The 21,984-nt window shown below is 43.4% G+C and overlaps 2 protein-coding genes across 2 annotated transcripts; one reads left to right on the top strand and one right to left on the bottom strand.

Moving 5' to 3' along the window:
• Positions 1–404: 404 nt before the first annotated feature.
• On the top strand, positions 405–4,310 carry LOC101468337 (hydroxycarboxylic acid receptor 2). Its single transcript, XM_076881605.1, has 3 exons — positions 405–878; positions 1,608–2,180; positions 3,055–4,310. Exons 2-3 carry the CDS (start codon positions 1,788–1,790, stop codon positions 3,739–3,741), a joined length of 1,080 nt encoding a protein of 359 aa, XP_076737720.1. The 5' UTR covers positions 405–878; positions 1,608–1,787; the 3' UTR covers positions 3,742–4,310.
• Positions 4,311–6,114: 1,804 nt separating this feature from the next.
• Positions 6,115–19,841, bottom strand: LOC101473468 (stonustoxin subunit alpha-like). The gene is made up of 4 exons (XM_004565298.4): positions 19,769–19,841; positions 16,317–16,412; positions 9,468–10,919; positions 6,115–7,079 (listed from the first exon to the last, which is right to left on the bottom strand). Exons 2-4 carry the CDS (start codon positions 16,405–16,407, stop codon positions 6,532–6,534), a joined length of 2,091 nt encoding a protein of 696 aa, XP_004565355.2. The 5' UTR covers positions 16,408–16,412; positions 19,769–19,841; the 3' UTR covers positions 6,115–6,531.
• Positions 19,842–21,984: the final 2,143 nt, after the last annotated feature.

The raw sequence follows: 21,984 nt of genomic DNA, 5'->3' as shown, positions 1-21,984 counted from the left end.
GAAATATTTCCAGTTCTGAGCTGTCAGGGTTCAATTCTAAAGTTTAGCTGATATTTATACAATCAAACACTCATCTGTGTGAGTCACAGGAAGTGTAAAGCAGGAGAAAACAGTCTTAGAAACCCTACACCTCTGTGGATCAGGCCAACCCACAGCTCAACAGAAACACCGAGATTTCAACACTTCCTCATTCTTCATCGTGTTTGTCCCCACAGAAGGAAACAAGTTTCACCCTCAGGTCGTCAGCAATGACGCATCAAAGACATTGGCCGGCGAGAATATCAGTAAATGTGATGACCTCTAACCCAGAAACACGCGAGCTAAAACCACAGAGGTCTGTTCGTCACCTGGTTCCATGGTAACCAAGCAAACTATTAACAAACCTGGACTGTTTATGAGCGCAGATTCACGGGTCAAGGAAGTGCTCGTGGTCATGTATAAACAAAGCTTTTTAATATATATCTAACTTTATAACAACATCATGAGGTCGGAATCATGGAAAGCAGCTCTGGTGGAGTCTCAGAGAATAATAAAGAGCAGTAAAGCAGTGAAAAGCAGAATAGGCTGTAAAGTTTTCAGTAACTTGGACGCCTGGAAAGGATTCCCTGTAAAATCTAAATATTTGTATAACCAGTTAAATGCTGGTGCTAAAGTATGTCATGTTACTGGTAGCACTCTTGGCTGAGTAGTTTTCCTCGGCCCCTCAGTTTGTGAAATGTGTTGTGAAATGTTTTTGACTCTGACTTCGTTCACACTCTGTACCAGCCTCTGTGGGGCAACGGGCTGACGAGGAAGATCCTCTCGTGGGAGACATAAATACCCGACAAAGATCATTCCTCCTCAGACACTTTATGAATGAACGTCTCGCGTCGGGACTGGTGAGTACTGGATTCATCCTCTGATTCTCTGGATCAGATGTGGAAACATACACAGGCCTGTTTAATCCGCGTGTGCTGACATATATTCTCAGTGTAAACTCCTTAAAAGTGCCACATATAAACTAAAAATAAATAACCTTCCATGCATATTTTTAAAAATGTTTATTTTTCCTGGAACAGCTGTGATGCTATGATAGAGCTATCTGTGTTTATTGTAATTTAATAACTGAATCCTGTAGCTGGGAACTTCAGGCCATTAAAACTTCATGTTGATTGAATATTATATGGCACAATAACACCATAATGGCACACTTCTTTGTTAAATCATAATCAGAATACTTTATTAATCCTTAAGGAAACTGTGTAGGTTACAGTTGCTCCAAGACAGTAACAGTAACAGACTCAGCTATTTTAATAATATGTTACATTGTTTACAAATTTAAGAAATTGCACTAAAATAAACAAATCAGTCAATTATAAATATCAAGAATATTGAAAAGAATATCACAGACGTGAGAATGTATTTGATTGACATTTGACTCTAACTTGTGAACTTTGTCATTTGTTATTTCACTGTAAAAGAAAGTATTTTGACTTAATTAAACATTTTTTAGGTCTTTCTTCTGTTTGTTTAATATTTTGGATCCCAGCATGTCCAGGACTTGTGAAAGAGTGGAAGTGATTCATGTCATCTTTGATAAAAATCTAAATTCTGCTGTTTTAAAACAGAAAAAAAGGAAGAACAAGAGGAAGCTTCAAATTTCAAGAGTTTGGAAACTTTCCAAGGTGTGGTCACACAGACTTTCCCCCTCGCTCAGATTTAACCACCAAACCCACAGATATTTTTAACAGTCAAACTTAAGAATAATCCTCAATAAACTTCAAGGACTTTCTGCCCGAGTCACCAAAATGACCTCAGAGCCAAACTTCACCACCGCCTCAAACCTCACCACCCCCACTGCCGATGGTGGCTGCCCACCTGTCGGTATTGGGCTGGAAGGTAAGATCATGCCACCCGTCCTCATCATCGACGTCATTCTGGGGCTGCTGGGAAACCTGGTCGCTCTGTGGATCTTCTGCTTCAAACTGAAGGCGTGGAACCCCAACAGCCTCTTCCTCTTCAACCTGGTTATCGCAGACTTCCTCGCTCTAGTGAGTCTACCTCTGAGGATCGACGCCTTGCTCAGGAGTCACTGGGTGTTTGGAGACGGCATGTGTCGGATCAACCTCTTCCTGATGTTTTCCAACCGCTCGGCGAGCATCGCACTCATGACCGTGGTGGCAATTTATCGCTACTTTAAGGTGAGAGAGTCCTCGTGGTGATGGAGTTGTAAAAATGCTTAACAAAGTTTTTTGTTGCACCTCGTTGGGCCACATTCCTGGTAAAGAGAACAAACCTCTGACTGCATTTCTAATATTTTTGAATCACTCCAACACGGGAAACTCGTGTGCTGCAGGTCTGTTAAAGTGATACAGGTTGTTTTCATTCATGGGGCTCCAAACAGGGAAAAGTTGGTAGTAATAGCTTGATGTAAATAGCTTGATGACATAACTGGGTAAAACTAAAGTTAAGCCAACATGGGTAAACAGCTGGTAAATAGCTGTAATCATTCTATATTGTCATTTATAAATGAAGCTGAAGGAAGGAAGACTGAAACTGTTTTAGGAAGTTAGGAACTTTACCTGACTGAGATCTTTGAATCCATCCATCCATCACCTGACACTGTGACATGAAACTGGTTTCCTGTTTACAAATGCAGGAACAATGATGATTGGCCAATCAGTGCCAGGCGCACAATTAATTTCACCATCAAACATTTTCAAGATTCAAAAGATGATTTAAACAGATACTGCTGCTTTAGTTTTGGCACTATCCCGACATACCGAAAACAGGAACATGTTTTGATGTTCTTCTGCCCCTAAAACCCAGGAAAAACCCATCAGGTGACGGTGCAGGGTGTGCCAAAATAACTTCAGGTGTGGGTCTACCAACTGGCGAGAGAAATGTTGAGCTAGTTTGTAATTTAATCCCAAATCTGATTTTTTTGTGTGTCTACTGGAGGAGACCCCAAACTAGATGATGTAGAACAGAAACAACAGTTCCTACTTGTTTATCCAGATAATTGTATTCAGTGGAAGTTTCAGAACCAGTATCATCAGTGCTGTTTTCTTCCAGGTGGTCCATCCTCACCACCGCTTCAACCGCATGACCAAGCGACAGGCGGTGTTCGTGTCGCTGTTTGTCTGGCTGCTGGTCATCACGCCCCGGGTTCCTATGCTGGCTTACAACCACATCAAGGGCAGCGGCAATACAACCCAGTGCTTCTTCTTCACGTCTTACAAAGAGGCGTCGCGAGCCATCATCATCCTGGTGGCCATGCATCGCATCCTCACCGTGCTGGAGTTCATCTTCCCGATGGCCATGCTGCTGTTCTGCTCCATCCGGATCTCCAGCTTCCTGAAGGAACGACGTATGGGCAAACCCGACAAAGTGCGCAAGGCGATGCGAGTGTGCATCGCCATCGTCACAGTATTCATGGTATGCTTTCTGCCCACCACGGTGACAACCATCGGAGTGTGGATCATCCGCTCGTACCGCCCGTGGGACTGCACCAGCTTCTACAGATTCACCCAGCTCAGCATCGTGTCTCTGGGTTTGAACTTCCTGAACTCGGCCCTGGATCCCATCATCTACATCTTCTCCAGCTCCATGTTCAGGAAGGCCCTGGTGAGTGCGCTGCCCTGTGCACTGCGCTGTGGGCAGGACGCCGAGGACAACAAGACGTCTTCTTCGGGAACTCAGTCGACCACCCAGGAGGAGATGAAATCCATGAGGACTGATAGAGGAAGCGAGGCGAAATAGTAAACTGCTCCTTGCTAATAAAGACTAATCAAAGAAGTGAAACCTTTTCCCTGCTCTAATTTCCTTTATTTTTGTATAATTTTGCATAAAGTTATATCTTTGGCTTGTTTTATGATGAATCTGAAAATCTGTCGCATAACCATGTAAACATATATTCAGTCAAGTTTGAAATATTTTTCCTGTTGAACTCTTTAAATGTAATTTTTAAGCCTTGTCTTTTGTTTTTTATATTTTTTTATTTTGATTAAAAAATTTATTTTAAAAACAGAAATAAAAAACCATCGCTGAGATCTCAAAACCTGCAGTTCCTCTGACATCCAGCAGAGGCTCCAACAGTGAGCCAGTCCCCATAGAGTACCATGCTAAACTGCAGCAGAAGAAAATATGTTTACAGCCTGATACTGAAACTGTTTTGGTCTCTGTGCATAAGTCAGCTTAAAATGTTTCTATAATTTACCAGTTTAAATTGAATTAAAGGTATATTCAGTAAATTTCTTTTAGGTATTTTAAAAAATACACTATATCGGATATTGGTAGATATCCAAATTTATGATATCGGTATCGGTTTCGGAAATAAAAATAGTGGTATCGTGCCATCTCTAATAACAAATAACTCTTATGCTGTATTAAAAGCCAGTAAATAAAAATGCATTTTAAGATAAGATTGAAAAAGATTGACAGTGGGAGCCAGTCTGATGTATAGGGGTAAATTATTCCACAGCTTAGGCGCTACGACTGCAAATGCTCGATCACCTCTATGAACCAGCCTCGACCTAGGTATGGCTAAAAGCAAAAGATCACTTGATCTAAGAGATCTAAAAAAATGAGGGTACATGAAATAAATGCATTCAAATTATTTGTTTAGTTTTTTCTTAACTTTATTGAAATTAAACAAATTTACATGAAAAATTAGTGGTGCAAGTCAAATATCTGAATATCAATCAAACTATCAACAAAGACCATTTATTTTAGAATGATATATGAAAAGTCAGCCACAACAATAAAAACTTCTTCAAATATACAACAATGGAATAAATGTCTTCTAATTCATCAGCTGATCAAACGCAACAAGTTAAAAAGAAAACATCATACAAATTATTTTAACTTCCACTTATTCTAATCTCAGGGAGGAAAAAATGCAAATAAAAATCTGAATCCCATCAAACCATCACCAAGAAAAAAAAAGCTTGAATTAAATCATGAACTATTTAAAGGCTTTAATCAGGATTAAACTGCAGGATCACTGAAAGAATAAATGACTAAAAGAGAAAAGGATCACTTCAATCAATCTGAGGGTCAAACAACACAACACAAAAGCTGCTTCATGCAGGAAACCATGGAAATCTGCAGGTGAGGCCTTAATCTCCTACAACCTGGCATCCACATATGTGGACATCACATTTTGGGTTGTCTAGACCAGAATACTATATATGGCTCTACAAGGGCCTGATATCCACTTACAAGGACATTATAGTGCCACTGTTCTATCGAAGTTTTAAACAAATGTCCTCTGGTGATGTTCGATTCGTGAACGAATTGTTCAATACTCGAGAATCACTTTACTGACTCGTGAATCATGATTCACAAGCGCAACTGACTCACTGACTCATCCCTGTTGCTGTTAGCAAACTAATTCCATTAGTAGAAATATATCTAGCTTATAATTAAAATTGTGGGGGGGAAAAACAACAAAAGCCAGTTTCTTAACAAAAACATTCCTGCTCTGAACTGGAAGAAAAAACCCTAAGTAGAAGCTCATATCAAGACAATAGCTCCTCGGTTCACAGTAGCATCTCTCAGCTAACATGCTAACAGCACATTTGAGTTACTCACCCCCTCCCTTGCTGTGCTGAATCATAGCATAAGCGAATCACTCAGGACTCTCTAACCCCCTCCCTCCTGGCTCACAACTCAAACGAGTTGAACGAATCACTCACTCACTCACTCACCCCCTCCCTTCCTGTTACGAATCACTCACTCACCCCCTCCCTTCCTGTTACGAATCACTCACTCACCCCCTCCCTCCTGGCTCACTGTCACTTCACAGCTACTTCTTCTTCTTCTTCTTGGTTGGCAACCAATGTTAAGGCACTTTACCGCCCCCTGGCTCACAGCTCAGTGCACATTTAGATGAGAAAATATATATTTGACACAATTAAGGAAAATACCAATAAAATAAAATACAAATAAATAAATGTTCCCTTTAGAATTTTTGTTGCTCTAAAGAAAATAGTTGTTTTATTTTACAATCATTCATCTAAGCAGTAGGATTTACATTAAAAGAGAAACAAATTAAGTTTGAGTGAAAATATACATTTTTGCACTCTCTGGTCAAATGACTCAAGAAACCCGATTCACTTTGGTGAGCGATTCAGTAAAAAGAATCGAATTTACCATCACTAATGTCCTCATATGTAGATCTCACTTTTCTCAGAAACAAAAATCAGGTAAAACAAAAAAGAATCAGGTAATAATAATTATTATTATTATTATTATTTGTTACATTCATCAGGTCCCAAATAGGAAAGAGGAATTAAAAATGCATGCAAAATGAAAGAGTTCGGGTCTTCGGAGGTTAATGTGGGGCCCCATTTATGTGAACACAAATCCAAATATATCTAGCAAAAACAATCTGGTTTTTTTTCCGGAAAAGATGCTCTAAGTGTCTGTTAGCTGTGATCATACAGGCTGATTGGTTGTCATAAATTAAATAACTAAATGTGACCGACATGATGGCACATTTATACAGCTCTGGTGTAAAAAGCTGAACTGAATTATGTGGCATCAAGTTTACAGACAGAGCAACACGGAGCTGTTTTTGCTGCAGACCTTGAAGGCTGGAACAACAGGCTCAGAGAATTTGGTCCTGAAGGTGTGAATGTGACTCAGTTTATTAAATGAGACTGTGTAGTAGGACAGAGTCCCTGCAGGCCAATCCAGAAACACTCCCAGTCTGGGGCAGCCAGAAGGTGGAAGTGGGTGATTAGTGGTCATACTATCATGCTCTGCATAGTAAGTTGGGTCTGGGTCCCATTTAAAGCCCAAAGACCAGGAGATGTTATTCCACCCGAACCCAGTCAGTCTACCTTTTCCCTTTCTCTCTAATTTTCTGTAGCAAACAGCAGCAGCAGCATCTGCACCTTTATTCATATTCAGTTCTACCTCCCAGTAATGGCGCCCAGTCAGAGCCTCTCTGCACAGAAAGTGAGGCCAAACTTCAAATCTCTCAGGATGGTCGGGATACGACTGCCACTCTCCGTTTGTCACCTTCTTGTTTCCTTCAGACAGGATGAGGTTGTTGTTTACTGTGTTTGGATCCACGGTGAGACCACAGGCATCTGATGGAAATAACGAGACCTGATCAAATTCATTCAATTCATTAATTCATTCATCCATCCAGTCGCTTCCGCTTATCCCTTTCAGGGTCGGGGGGGGGGGGGGGGGGGGGGGGGGGGGGGGGCTATCCCAGCTGTCATAGGGCGAGAGGCGGGGTACATCTTGGACAGCTCACCAGTCTGTCGCAGGGCCAACACACAGGGACAGACAACCATTCGCACTCACATTCACTTCTATGGACAATTTGGATTAATCAATTGACCTATCCCCACAAGCTGCATGTCTTTGGACGGTGGGAGGAAGCCAGAGTACCCGGAGGGAACCCATGCAAACACGGGGAGAACATGCAAACTCCACACAGAAAGACCCCGGCCTGATGGTGGAATTGAACTCAGGACCTCCTTGCTGTGCGGCAACAGTGTTAACCACTGTGCCACCGTGCTGCAATTCATTCATTCATTCAATTATTTGTGATGATGCCTCTGACTGAATCTGTCCACTGCAGATCTGCAGTCTGTTTTTAACACGTCAGATGTCTGTCCTCAAACCTCAACTTGTCTGAGTTTGATTGTGATGATGGATTTTATCTGCATGTTTCTCTGATTCTATGTTTCACACTGTGCTGCCTTTGAGACCTGATCAGAATCACAGTTCAGCCTAAACATCAAAAGGCTTTATTAGCAGAAAGTTACTGTTGTTAATAAATGCAACAACATGTTTAGGAACCTAAACCAATCAGACTGATCCACTGACAGCACTGCTTTAATAGTTCCTGTCCTGAAATCCATTAATCTGGTGGCAGGGGAGGATGCTGGGCAGGCCTGGCACACCCAAACGTACAGTGAGGGTGTGCTGGGAATGCCTAGCAGAGGACCTAATCCGCGAGATCTTCAATGCACTTCTCCAGCAGAGCTTCATTAGCATTCTAAGGGAGACTGGGGACATTTAGTTCGAATGGACCATGTTCAACTTCTCCATTATCGAAGCCGCTGCCCTGAGCTGTGGACACAAGGTGGTTGGTGCCTGTCATGGTGGTAACCTCTGAGCACAATGGTGGACACCAAAGGGGAAGGGAGCCAGAGGGTGTGATTCTACTACAGGTGACCCACAATCTTCAGCCTCCCTGGGAAAGTCTATGCCAGGGTGCTGGAAAGGAGAGTCCCTCTGCTAGTCGGACCTCAGATACAGGAGGAACAATGAGGTTTTCATCCTGGTCATGGAACACTGGACCAGCTCTTTATCCTTTCAAGGATACTTGAGGGTGGATGGAAGTTTGCCCAACCAGACTACATGGGTTTTGTGGACTTGGAGAAAGCATTCAACTGTGTCCCTTTGGGTGTCCTGTTGGGGGTGCTCCGGGAGTATGGGGTGTCTTGCCCATTGCTATGGGCCATTCAGTCCTTATACAACTGTTGCAAGAGCTTGGGCCGCATAGCAATAAGTCGGACTCGTTCCTGGTGGGTGATGGGCTCCGCCAGGGCTGCCCTTTCTCACAGATTCTGTTCATAATTTTTATGGACAGAATTTCTAGGTGCAGCCAAGTGGCAGAAGGCTTTCACTTGGGTAGTCTCAGGATCTCATCTCTGCTTTTCGTGGATGATGTGGTTCTGTTGGCTTCATCAGGTGATGGCCTCCAGCTCAGCTTGGATTGGTTCACAGCCGGAAAAAGGTGGAGTGCCCACTCTGGGTCAGGGACAAGTTCTTACCGAAGTGGAGGAGTTTAAGTATCCCGGGGTCTTGTTCATGAGTAACAGGAGAAGGGAGCTCAACAGATCGACAGACAGATTGTTGCTGCGGTTGCAGTGATGCAGACACTGTACAGGTCAGTTGTGGTGAAGAGGGAGCTGAGTGTAAAAGCGAAGCTCTCAATTTACCGGTTGATCTACGTCCCCATCCACACCTATGATCCCAAGCTGTGGGTAGTGACCGAAAGAATGAGATTGAGGATACAAGCGGCAGAAATGGGCTTCCTCTGAAGGGTGGCTGGCCTCTCCATTAGAGATAGGGTGAGAAGTTTGGCCAGTAGAGTGGCTGCTCCCCCACATCGAAAGGAGCCAGTTGAGGCGGTTTGGGCATCTGACAAGGATGCCTCCTGGGCGCCTCCTGCGTGAGGTGTTTTCCCACCAGGAGGAGGCCGTGGGGCAAACCCAGGACACGCTGGAGAGAATATATCACTCAGCTGGCCTGTGAATGCCTTGGTGTTCCCCCAGACAAGCTGGAGGAGGTGACTGGAGGGAGGGAGGTCTGGGCTTCTCTGCTTGGGCTGCTGCCCCCACGACCCGGCCCCAGATAAGCAGAAGAAGATGGATGGATGGATCAATGGGAATAATTTCACTTTAAACAGTTCAGATAATTTTAAGATGAAAGAGTGTTATTTTGTTAGTACTTACAACAGGTCAGATCTCTCCTGTTCGTCACCTTTTCCACATCAGTGACATCAGGTCCTGAGAAATCATCAGTGACCAGGTTTGTGTTCCTGTAGTGGTAGATACTTCCTCCTTTGTATTGGTCATTTTGAATGGCTGTTATAAACAGTCTGCTGCAGTTTTTCACCGCTTCGGCCTTTTCTGTCATCTGCTTTATCGCTTCATCTGAGCGGTACCATTGGTCCTGGGTAGGTGGAGTGTTACCATCAGTACCTTCCAGTTTCTTTTTCTCCAAGTAGTCAGACATGTTCTGCAGATATGGGTCAGTGGATTTCAGGGAGGTGAAAACAAAGCAGAGAACTTCCTCTACTCCTGGTTTAAACACCTCTCTGTCCAGCTCAGACTGATCTGAGATGATCTTTGTTCCCTCCATCATGTCTACAAAGTACCTGATGATGGTGACTTCTCTCTCTTCATCTTTGATCCACTTGGTTAATCTCTCCTGACTGAACGGTGACTTGTCTCTGTCATAAAACACTTTCACTAATTCCTGCTTATCTTCCTCACCTGCCCTGATGGAGGGAAGTTTCTCAGCCATTGTTTTCTGGATTGAAGATCTGAAATACTGACAGAGCTTCTTGAATCTGCTCAACTTTTCTTGTATCTGTGGAAAGCTTCTCACCACTCTGTCGTCCAGCAGATCATTGCATCTTATTTCCAGGTTATAGAGGTCCTTCAGAGCATCTTGAGCCTTTATAACAAGTCCAATGCTGATCTCAGTCACTGCCTCAGGAGCTTCTGGATCTAAAATCTTCAGAGGCATCAGTGTGACCTTCAGTGGAACACAGTTTTCTCTGTTTTCTCCCAGTAGTTTTGGAAGTTGGATGAATGTCTTCACTGCATCTTCAAATGTTCCAGGGTTGCTTTCAAGGATGAAGTCTCCATAGAACTTGCAGGTGAATTTATCAGTCACAGCTTTTTCTTCATCACTCAGCTTGATGTCAACTTTCCCGTCAACATTAAATGAGGGGATCTTCTTTATCACTGCTTGCATGCTGCCCTCGATGACTTGAATGCTGCTATCATCTAACTTCTCACTGTCAAACACAAAGAAAGCATTTGCTCCATAAAGGATTCCTGTGACTACATGTGTCGCCAAATTCTTCACATCTTCTGCTTGTTGGGTGTTCTTGGTTTCATCAGGAGTCAACATCAGCTGTTTGAATTTGGTGGTAGCTTTGTACTGAAGTGTGACTCGACTCTGATGGTGAGATTTCTTGTTATCATTCAGATACTTGGCTGATCCTCCAACTTCAATGAGTCCACCCAGGAAACTGGCCTTTAGTGAAGCATTAACATCCAGCAGAGAGGATTTTGTTTTAGTGGAATCAGACGCACTGACTTCAAATTCACTGCTGTGCTGATTTTTCTCCACTGACTTCTCCTGCAGAGTTTTAGCATCCCACAGTGTGACACCTTTAAGACATGAGATCCACAAAATGGTTAAGAGGAAATTTTTTTTACATATATACTCATTTGTTTCATTAAGATGCGTCCACTACAGCCAGAAGAAGTTATTTGGTTTATACTGAATTTTGCATCCTTTATTCTTCAGTTTTGATTGAAATACTACAACTGCTACTAATAATAATAATTACAATTCTAAACTAACAAAGCAAAGCAGAATTTTAAATGCCAGTAAACTGTTAAAAGTAGAATCCAGCTGACTCTGTCTTGTATTTTAAAGAGTTACTGCAGCTGTTGAAATATTGATGAAAGATTTTCTCCCTCTTGTAGGAATGCAGCTGAATAACATCTTATGAATCGCTACCTTATCGTGGTGGAGGGGTTTGTGTGTCCCAGGGATCCCAGGGGCTATGTTGTCTGGGGGCTCTTGCCCCCTGGTAGGGTGCTCCACCTGGATACTCTGTTGTCCTGCTGGGAGACTTCAATGCTCACGTGGGTAACGACAGTGAGACCTGGAGGGGCGTGATTGGGAGGAACGGCCTCCCTGATCTGAACCCGAGCGGTGCTTTGTTATTGGACTTCTGTGCTAATCACAGTTTGGCCATAACGAACACCCTGTTCGAACATAAGAGTGTCCATAAGTGCACGTGGCACCAGGACGCTCTAGGCCGTAGGTCGATGATCGATTTTGTAATCGTATCAGCAGACCTGCGACCATATGTTCTGGACACTCAGGTAAAGAGAGGGGCTGAGCTGTCAACTGATCACCACCTGGTGGTGAGTTGGATCAGGTGGCGGGGGAGGACGCTGGACAGACCTGGTGCACCTAAACGCGTAGTGAGGGTGTGCTGGGAACGTCTAGCAGAGGCCCCAGTCCGCGAGATCTTCAACGCACACCTCCGGCAGAGCTTCAACAGCAATCCGAGGGAGACTGGGGACATTAAGTCCGAATGGACCACGTTCAGCGTCTCCATTGCCGAAGCTGCTGCATTGAGCTGCGGCCGCAAGGTGGTTGGTGCCTGCTGTGGTGGTAATCCCCGAACCAAATGGTGGACACCAGAGGTGAAGGGAGCCACCAGGCTGAAGAAGGAGTCCTATCGGGCTTGGTTAGCCTGTGGGACTCCAGAGGCAGCTGATAGGTACCGACAGGCCAAGCGGAAGTCGGGCAGTGGCTGAAGCAAAAACTCAGGTGTGGGAGGGGTTCGGAGAGGCCATGGAAAAAGACTTTCAGACTGCCTCGAAGAGATTCTGGCAAACCGTCAGACGTCTCAGGAGGGGAAAGCGGTGCTCTACCTGCACTGTGTATAGTGCTGGCGGAGCGCTGCTGATGTTGACTGAGAAAATTGTCAGGCGGTGGAAGGAATACTTCGAGGACCTTCTTAATCCCACTGACACGTCTTCCGAGGAGGAAGCAGAGTCTGGGGATGAGGGGAATGACCCGCCAATTTCCGGGGGCGAGGTCACTGAGGCAGTTAAACAACTCCTTGGTGGCAGAGCCCCTGGTGTTGATGAGGTCCGCCCCGAGTTCCTGAAGGCTCTGGACGTTGTAGGGCTGTCCTGGTTGACACGCCTCTACAATGTTGCGTGGAGATCAGGGGCAGTACCTGTGGACTGGCAGACCGGGGTGGTGGTCCCCATCTTTAAGAAGGGAGACCGGAGGGTGTGTTCCAACTACAGGGGGATCACACTCCTCAGCCTCCCTGGGAAAGTCTATGCCAGGGTGCTAGAAAGGAGAGTTCGTCCGCTAGTCGAACCTCGGATACAGGAGGAACAATGCGGTTTTCGTCCTGGTCGCGGAACACTGGACCAGCTCTTTATCCTCTCCAGGATACTTGAGGGTGCATGGGAGTTTGCCCAACCAGTCTACATGTGTTTTGTGGACTTGGAGTAGGCATTCGACCGTGTCCCTCGGGGTGTCCTGTGGGAGGTGTTGCGGGAATATGGGGTGTCTGGCCCATTGCTACGGGCCATTCGATCCCTATACAACCGTTGCAAGAGCTTGGTTCGCATTGCCGGCAATAAGTCGGACTCGTTCCCGGTGGGTGATGGGCTCCGCCAGGGCTGCCCTTTGTCTCCGGTTCTGTTCATAATTTTTATGGACAGAATTTCTAGGCGCAGCCAAGTGGCGGAGGGCTTTCGCTTTGGTGGCCTCAGAATCTCATCTCTGATTTTTGCAGATGATGTGGTTCTGTTGGCTTCATCGGGTGAGGGCCTCCAGCTCGCACTGGAACGGTTCGCAGCCGAGTGTGAAGCAGCTGGAATGAGGATCAGCACCTCCAAATCTGAGGCCATGGTTCTCAGCCGGAAAAGTGTGGAGTGCCCACTCCGGGTCGGGGATGAGTTCCTGCCCCAAGTGGAGGAGTTCAAGTATCTCGGGGTCTTGTTCGCGAGTGATGGGAGAAGGGAGCCGGAGATCGACAGACGGATTGGGGCTGCAGCTGCAGTAATGCGGACGCTGCACCGGTCCGTCATGGTGAAGAGGGAGCTGAGTGTAAAAGCGAAGCTCTCAATTTACCGGTCGATCTACGTCCCTACCCTCACCTATGGCCACGAGCTGTGGGTAGTGACCGAAAGAACGAGATCGCGGATACAAGCGGCAGAAATGAGCTTCCTCTGAAGGGTGGCTGGCCTCTCCCTTAGAGATAGGGTGAGAAGTTTGGCCATCCGGGAGGGGCTCAGAGTAGAGCCGCTGCTGCTCCACATCGAAAGGAGCCAGCTGAGGTGGTTCGGGCATCTGACAAGGATGCCCCCTGGGCGCCTCCTGGGTGAGGTGTTCCAGGCATGTCCCACCGGGAGGAGGCCCCGGGGCAGACCCAGGACACGCTGGAGAGATTATATCTCTCGGCTGGCCTGGGAACGCCTTGGTATTCCCCCGGATAAGCTGGAGGAGGTGGCTGGGGAGAGGGAGGTCTGGGCCTCTTTGCTTAGGCTGCTGCCCCCACGACCCGGCCCCGGATAAAGCGGATGAAGATGGATGGAAATTAGAAAAGGATCCTGGTGTTATTAGTCTCTCAGAAACAGTTCATAACTTCAACTCATCCATGTCACCTAAAAGGTAAACCTGTTTCTCCATCACAGCTCTGATGGTTCAGTAAGGACATCTCCTGGTTTCATCTTCATGTTTCCCTCTCACCACATATCCAAACCGACATCATGACCAGCAGCTTTACAGCTGTGGCTCCAGCAAACATCAGCTGATACTAGAAATTAACATTAAATAAATTCTAAGAACAGCTGATCAAGCTTAAACGTGCTGCTGTTGTTTAGCGCGACATCCGCTGGTTTCCTCTTTCTGGCGCAAAGTGGGAGATAAATAAACAAGAGAGAAAAGCCGATCAGCTGATCATTGATCAGTTTCATGATTGAAGTAGCAACAGGAGAGAGAGGGGAGAGGATGAGAGAAGAAGAGGCAGCTGTGCAGCAAAGACAGAATAAATCCAGCTTTGTGTCTTTTTCCAGTCTAGCTGAAGTCCGGGACAAACTGTGCTCCTTTTCAGCTCAATACGAAATGCGTAATATTTTCTCTGAATGCGGGAAGATTACGTTTTTTACAGAAACTCTACTAACTAACCTTGTGAATAAAATAAAGTTCACTATCAGTAACATCATAGCACCCACAGCTGTATAGAAACTCCGTCATGCTAGCTAGTAGCAGTACGAGTTATTGTAACTGACTGTAAAAAGTCAGCACAACGAAAATAAACTAAACTTGGTTTATATCTGACCCAGATAGACTGCAGCTCATAACTTCTTACCTGAAGTTCAGTTCACCTGACACTCGGACTGGCGGCCTCCTCGGGTCTCTGCTCCTCCTGCCTGCCTTTTCTCTCATCCACCTGCTGGCCTCAGTGGAAGCTCCGCCACAGCCACCACCAAACAACTGAGTTATTTTTACACATCGGCCAGCATCTGGACAATCCACCACCCTTCATTGTTCATGCCGTTACAAAAAAAAAATCATCGGCCCATAAAAACGAAAAATCACCATCGGCCTACTGGGCAAATGCCCGGTATGCATGATGGGCAGTCCAGCTATGCCTGCACGGCATCTACAATCACGCCTCGCCAGCTTGAAACCTGTGCTCTGCTTGTGTTGTTTTTGTTGGTGGTGATGTGCACAGCTGGCAGCAGGAGAGCTGCAGCCGTTTAATGTACTGTTACAGCAACCGCGTAATTATCATCGGGTCTGCCGTGGTGGTTTAAAGTTATCAAATCAGTAAACAAATTATGACAAACAAGTACTGTTGAGAAACTATATTACAAAAATTACAATAAAAACTCTCAACAACAAAAACAACTACTGAAAATATAATATGTAAACAACTTAACAACCCTCAAAGCGTCTAAGTCACGTGACCTGACAGCGCAACACCTAAACACAAGTTTTCTGGCGACCTGGCTCTTTTCTCTTTGCCGCAAGCACAGCATTGCAAACAAGAGCGGAACTGAAAGTAAAGAATAGATCTCACCAGGCTTGTATCGAACCGATACCGACTTGGTATCAATAGAATCAATATTTGGATTGATCTGCCCACCGCTAGTCTACAGTCCAGAGCGATCACTTTTGTGAGAGAATATATCAGTTTGTCCAATGCTGACTTATTAATTTTGGTCCTGAAGCCAGTCATTTCATCAAGTTTGGGCTGCCAACACGTTTTTTTGTTACTGGGACTGCTAGCGCTAACAGCTCCCACAGTTTCTGTGCTCACTGCAACATGTTTTGCATTTGGATGGTACTGTACGGTGCTTTTATCAAGGCTTCCATCGGTTAGTCTTTTGAAATAAAGTTTGCCTCCGATCAGTCCTAGCAATGTGCTTTCTGATTCTTCCATTTTTGTAGTTCTGTGCATCAGTATAATCGATATACCAGGACATCATGCATTGACAAAAGTTCCCCTTTGCTTGGATCACAAAGGGTGATTAAATGTGTAAATTTTTTAACACATTTTTAAAAGATTAATTAATTGTGATTAACGGGTTAAATTCCCACCCCCAATTTTATGAAGTTCAATCAGAATTTTTGCTTTTCACTTTTACAACTGTTCAATAAACACATTGTCCTGATATTTTGGAGAACAAACTGTACCTACCTGTGCTCCACCTTTGAATTCACATACAGTATGATTATAATTCACAACCAAAAATTGAAACCAGATGTTATTGTGGATGCTTGAAGTAATTGAATGTCTGGAAATTTCTCTCAGGTCAAACCAATCAAAACAAAAATTACACTTCAACAAACCTGGTATTTTTTCCAATATCAGATGTGAACTTTTGATTACAGAATGAAAACTGAGTTCAGGGGTGAGTCTTTGATAAAAATGTGAGATTATGCTGTCCAGATGTTCTAAAATCAGTGTGGATACAGTGGATATAGACTGAGAATCTAAACATGTCACACGTTACCTGGGATGAGTTTATCACTCCGGGCATCATAGAGCATCCCTAAGGTGAAAGGTCGACCCAGAGCAGCCACCTCCATTATTTTTGAATCCATGTTTCCTACATAAATAAAAATATACAGACAGTTTTGTGGAAGGCACAGCAAAGTTAATCCTACTGTAAACGATAAAGTGCAAATTAATCAATTTGAAAATAAAACAAGTAAAAAAAAAAAAAAACGGACTAAGACCGGACTAAGACCACCAGGTACCAGAACAGCTTCTTCCCTACAGCCGTCAGACTCCTGAACTCTGCCTCCTGACATCTGACCCACGTTAACACATGGACTGAACACACACACACAACCACCTACAACCGATACACACAATAGACAAAATAAACAAATGGCCGACCGAACCCTCATACACACAATAATAACATGAACTGAACCACCACTTACAACCACCAGAACTTCATATAACCACTGTAGAAATTAGCCACATATCTGACTGATCTAAACTGCACTACTGTAAGTAAAGTAAGTAACATTTTATTTATATGGCACCTTTCGAGATAAAATAACAAAGTGCTTCACATAAGCTAGAACATAAAACAACATCAACCAAAGGCAAGTTGAAAAAGATAGGTTTTTAACTGTTTTTAAAAAGAACTGGCAGAGTCTACAGATCTCAAACTCAATGGTAGAGAGTTCCAAAGTCTGGGAGCCACAGAAACAAAGACTCTGTCACCTTTTGTTTTTAATCTAGTGTGCTGGACAACCAGCAAGCCCTGGTCACAAGACCTCAGGGACCTGCTGGTAATCCCACCGACTCTATGGGAACATTACACAGACACTGATATCTGTTGATAAAATGTGATGGAAGTTTTTAAATAAACTGCAAACACTTGATGAGCATCTTCTGATCTGGCTTAATACTATGCTGCAGCAGAGAGAGCACTCTGATCAAACGCCACACTGGTCTCTGACAATGGGCGCTGGCTTGTGGCTTATATACCAAGTGAAAACAACAACTTTTGATTTTTCAATAGGAAGAGGGCCATGTGACACATCAAACTTGTTGGTAATGTCACAAGAAAAACAATGGTGATAAAACAACAACAAAAGTTGTATCCAAGATGGCCGACTTCTAAATGGCCACCATGGTCACCACCCATCCTGAGGAGTTTGCCCCCTCACATATATTAATGTGCCACAAACAGGACTTTATTATCACCAACCATTCCCATGTTATTACAGTGTATCCATATAAATGGCCCACCCTGTACAATGACTTTAGTATATTGCAAAGTGTTACTACTTTCAGCCACTAGGGACAGTAGGTAGTTTTACATGGGATGTCCTTCTTCTGACTCCAGCTGGAATCAAACCAGCAACCTTTCAGTTCCCAAGTGAATGTGTAAATCACAATGCTGTGAAGCCACTCAAAATTTGGGTTGGAAATTTATACACTAAAAAAATTGTGATTTTGTCTTAAGATTTGAGTGACATTTAAAGTGTTTAGTGAAATTTGGAAGCAGTTCACAGAACTTAAATAAAGTTGCAAATAAAAAGTTTAAATAAAAGCATCACAGATCCAATCGCAATTAAGTGATCAGGCCAACTAAGTTTGGTGGATTTTTGGATGACATATGTACCTATGGTAATTTAGCCATTTAAATCAGCTGTGTTGGATCAAGGACACATCTAAAACCTGCAGGACACCGACCCTCGAGGCCTGGAGTTCAACACCTGTGCTGTAAACAAATTAGCTGCATGTTAATCAGTGACTTTTAAGAGCAAACCAGCCCCTGTCCTATTTAACCTCTGGTTCTCAGTTCACACCTGCAAAGGCATTCATGTTTCAAAGAAGGTAAATAGGCAAATTGGTCCTTTTTAAAGTTTAAAACTTGCAGGGAGAGTCTCAACTTTTATGGAGAAAACATAAATCCAACATTCCCCTGAAAAAATCCTATAAGATCCGCACAGATCTGTGGGTTTAAACGCAGAAAACGTTTGCATCTGTTGGTCATTAATAATTGACGAGGTCAGATTTAACTGCAGGGCCTCATTTAGCTCAACATGCTAAAGTTGTCACATTTGTTTTTTTTCCCTTCTGTATACTCCCATCATTTACCAGGTAAGATGACCAAGAGGCCTGCTGTTGCCCCCGATAGAAACCAGTCTATTCATTCTAAGGGGTAGAAACCAGTGGTTGATTTGATATGAAGCTTGTGGCTTTAGATAATGTGAGCAGAGAGCAGAGGACACCAGCACCTCATCGTAACATGCCTATTTTTACTTTTACTTTTGCCAATGAATGACTGACTGATAGAATGATTGTAAATCAATACTGATTTTTAGGAAATGGGTTTTTCTTTTTTTTTTCTTTTTTCTTTTTTGCTCCTGATATGTTGTTGAAAAGATTGAATGAATGAGAAGACTGTGTGAGAGAGGGTGAAAGCGAGGTAGAGTGGATCTGAAAAGATAAATGCCCATGTGTGACATTTCGAAAAAACAACAAATGTTCCGTTAACTACTTTTATGCTTCAAATAAAGGAGCAACACCAAGAGAAAAAATAAATACATTTGCGACCACATAAGGTACAAACTAAACTGTGGTTCTGAAGAATTGTTAATTTGCTATAGCAGTTTTCCTAACGTTTTGGAGCCACGGCACACCAAACAAATGTGCAGAATTGGTTAAGTTTGTCTCCAGTATACCTTTTGTGCTTTCTTCTGACCTTCAGCTAGGTCAGAATTGTCTCCAGGACCCAGGTCCGACTGACTACTTTTTCTTTTCAAATATTTAGCTATTGCTATAATGCACTGCATTGTCTCACTCACAGCATGACTATTATGTAATTTCTTCTTTGACTTGACTTCTGTTTTACCTCCAGTTGCAACCCATTTAATTAGAGCAGCTAGTTGTACAGCACTCTAGTGGAAGAGAATGTAATTGTTCTGCCTGTTAGTCACGCCAGTTGCTTAGAGTAGAAACAGAGATCATTTTGTATTATTGTAGCGTCTGTTTTTGTAATTTGGTGCTATATAAATAAAATTGAATTGAATTGAATTGAATTTGGACATGTTTAGTCCAAATTCCAGGCATTACCGTGACGTCCATGAAACATTTCCAATGAAATATCTCTTTAAGTATTCCAGTGGAACATTCAGACAATGTTTGATTAATGATTAATCTGGAAACCAGAACTATGTGAGAGTGTCCCATGCAAGCACAGCCTGAAACATAGCAACATCTGTCCCACAGCGAGTCTTCTATGTAACAAACACTATATAAAAGCTGAGCGAGTGAATAAAGTCTCAGGGAGAACAAAGCATGTGCTGCAGGAGCCACACCTAGTGTAATGTTGCGGGTCATTTTTAAGCAAAATGTCACCACTATAGAAATCACTCAGATTAAGTCCAAGAACAATCAGTTCAGTCTCTAATGTTTCTGTTGCAAAGAGTTTCTTACCTTTAGGCAGCGAGCAACAACTGGAATTTTAGTGTGAAAATAACAAAAGGATTTTTTAAGTTTTCTGAGATTATTAACCTTATTAGTATCAGGTATGAAAGTCAAATACTTTCTCTGCACCTCTGACCAAACAAGCCTGAACACCAACATTTATACTTTGTCTGCAGAGGCGGAACACGGGGCAGTCTCCTGTGGTGAGTGAGGGGAAGGCCTAATAAGGTGATAAGGTAAGAACCTTTTTTTCCCATGAGTCAAGTTCATGAAACATCACACTGCAAACAAGTGTGTGCAGCTTTTCACTTGTGAAAAATTATGGAGAAGTCAAATCTTACTGAACTTAAGATGAGGAATAACAACTGTAAATACTGACATGTAGGTGAGTGGAGGGTTCCACAAATATTCCTATGTGAGATACACCATGGAAGGATCGCTAGTCTATCACAGAGGTAGCACATAGAGACTAATAACCATTCACAGTTACACCCACAGCTGATTGAAACACCAGTTAGCACAGTGGTTCCCAAACCTTTTTTGCTAGGCCTCCCTTTGTTTTACAAGAAAAATGTTCACGCGAGCACGCACACGCACACGCACATCCTTCAACCACACACACCCATATTTTGCTCCATTGCAGTTTCTTTGACACCTCAAACATTTAGTAAACAATTAAGCAAATACAAGTAATGTGCAATAAATCACAGGTAGTAAGAAAATAAATTACTAACTATTTCACGCTACGTCCGCACCTACACGGGTATTTTTGAAAACGCAGCTGTTTCGTCCACACGTAAACAGGGTTTCAAATCACTGCAAACGGAGTTTTTTAAAAACTCCTTTTTTGTGTTTACATGTGGACGAAGAATACAGAGTTCGTCACGCAACGTCAAAGGTATGTGCCTTTTTTCAGGTCACGCTGTGCGCACGTTATTGTTTATGTTACGGGCCCCAGGAATGGTGCCACAATAACAAAGAAAAAATCCCTGCAAATACAGGCAAAGTTCAGGAGCAATGAAGACAGTGCACTCGGTTTGCCTCTCAGATTGCATCTCTTATTCCAAGTTTCAATAAACATGAACAACATTAACAATATCCATGTGTGCATGACTCTTTCAGTCCCAGTGCCCATATCTGTCCATTTTCCAAAGTCACAAGTGGAAAAATAAATGGATTCACACTCTACACTTTCCACTATTTTACATGTGCTTCATGTGATCACTCAGTGAAAGCAGAACAAAAGTACACACATGCTCTTGCTTAAACAATTGAAAGCCACTGTAATCTACAGTGAATTTACAGCAATATTCAACTATATTTAAAGTAAGCCACACTCATATCTGGTTGAAATTAAAGTGGACAACTGTACCGGTTCTGAATACTGAAAATGAGCAAAAATAAACACACATCATTTACAGCACACTGAAGATGAAACTCACTTTTGCATAACATGGGCAACTTCCTTCTATTTCACATATCGTTCACCAGGGGCGATTTTAGCCCCTGCTGAACTGTCTGTCGTGGTGCACCCCCCCAAAATGAATCAAAGCACCCCCAAAGATTTCTTACTTTCTTACTTTTTTTTGACAATTTTTGCTGTTTGTGTGACACACTACAAAAACCATAAAAAGCATACAGTACTTAATTGAGATGGAACATTTTAACAACAAAAGTATAGATAACCCCTCCCCCCCTGCTCTGGCTCTAGCGCCGTTGCTGCCAGAGCGATGGTGACTGAGACGCAGGGAGTGGAGGTGTAAGTGCCTGGCTTAAAACAGGACATATTAGCTGCCTTTAACCTTCAGTTACTCATTATATAGTTAGGCAAGAGTCAGGCCATGTTTCTTTTTAACTGAAAACATTACACCCAGGAAACCTGCTGTGTTGAAAACGTGTTTCCAGACTATGTTTGCTACGCTACCTACAATCCGTCCTGCTCTGTAGTAAAATCAGCGATATTTGACCGTCCTGTTGCTCCCATTGAAATTTATACAGCCTATTTAAAATCTAAAACTTAAAATTGTCTGTAGCCTGCTGTTGTTACCACCGTCCTGTTTGAAATGTAATGAGAGGGGAGGGACTATGCGCTTACCTGCTGCTCTCTGGCAGGTAGCTCCATGCCCTCCTGTGTTTTAAATGCACCTTAGAACACACATGCATCAACACTACAATGAGCGGGTGGAGGGAGGTTTGGAGTCTTCTCTCACCCCCATTCTCTGCGA

This window comes from Maylandia zebra, unplaced genomic scaffold, assembly GCF_041146795.1.
Source record: "Maylandia zebra isolate NMK-2024a unplaced genomic scaffold, Mzebra_GT3a scaffold31, whole genome shotgun sequence".
Taxonomy (NCBI): Eukaryota; Metazoa; Chordata; class Actinopteri; order Cichliformes; family Cichlidae; genus Maylandia; species Maylandia zebra.
Note: the sequence above shows the minus strand (reverse complement) of the source record. Positions and strands in the feature narration are given on the sequence as shown.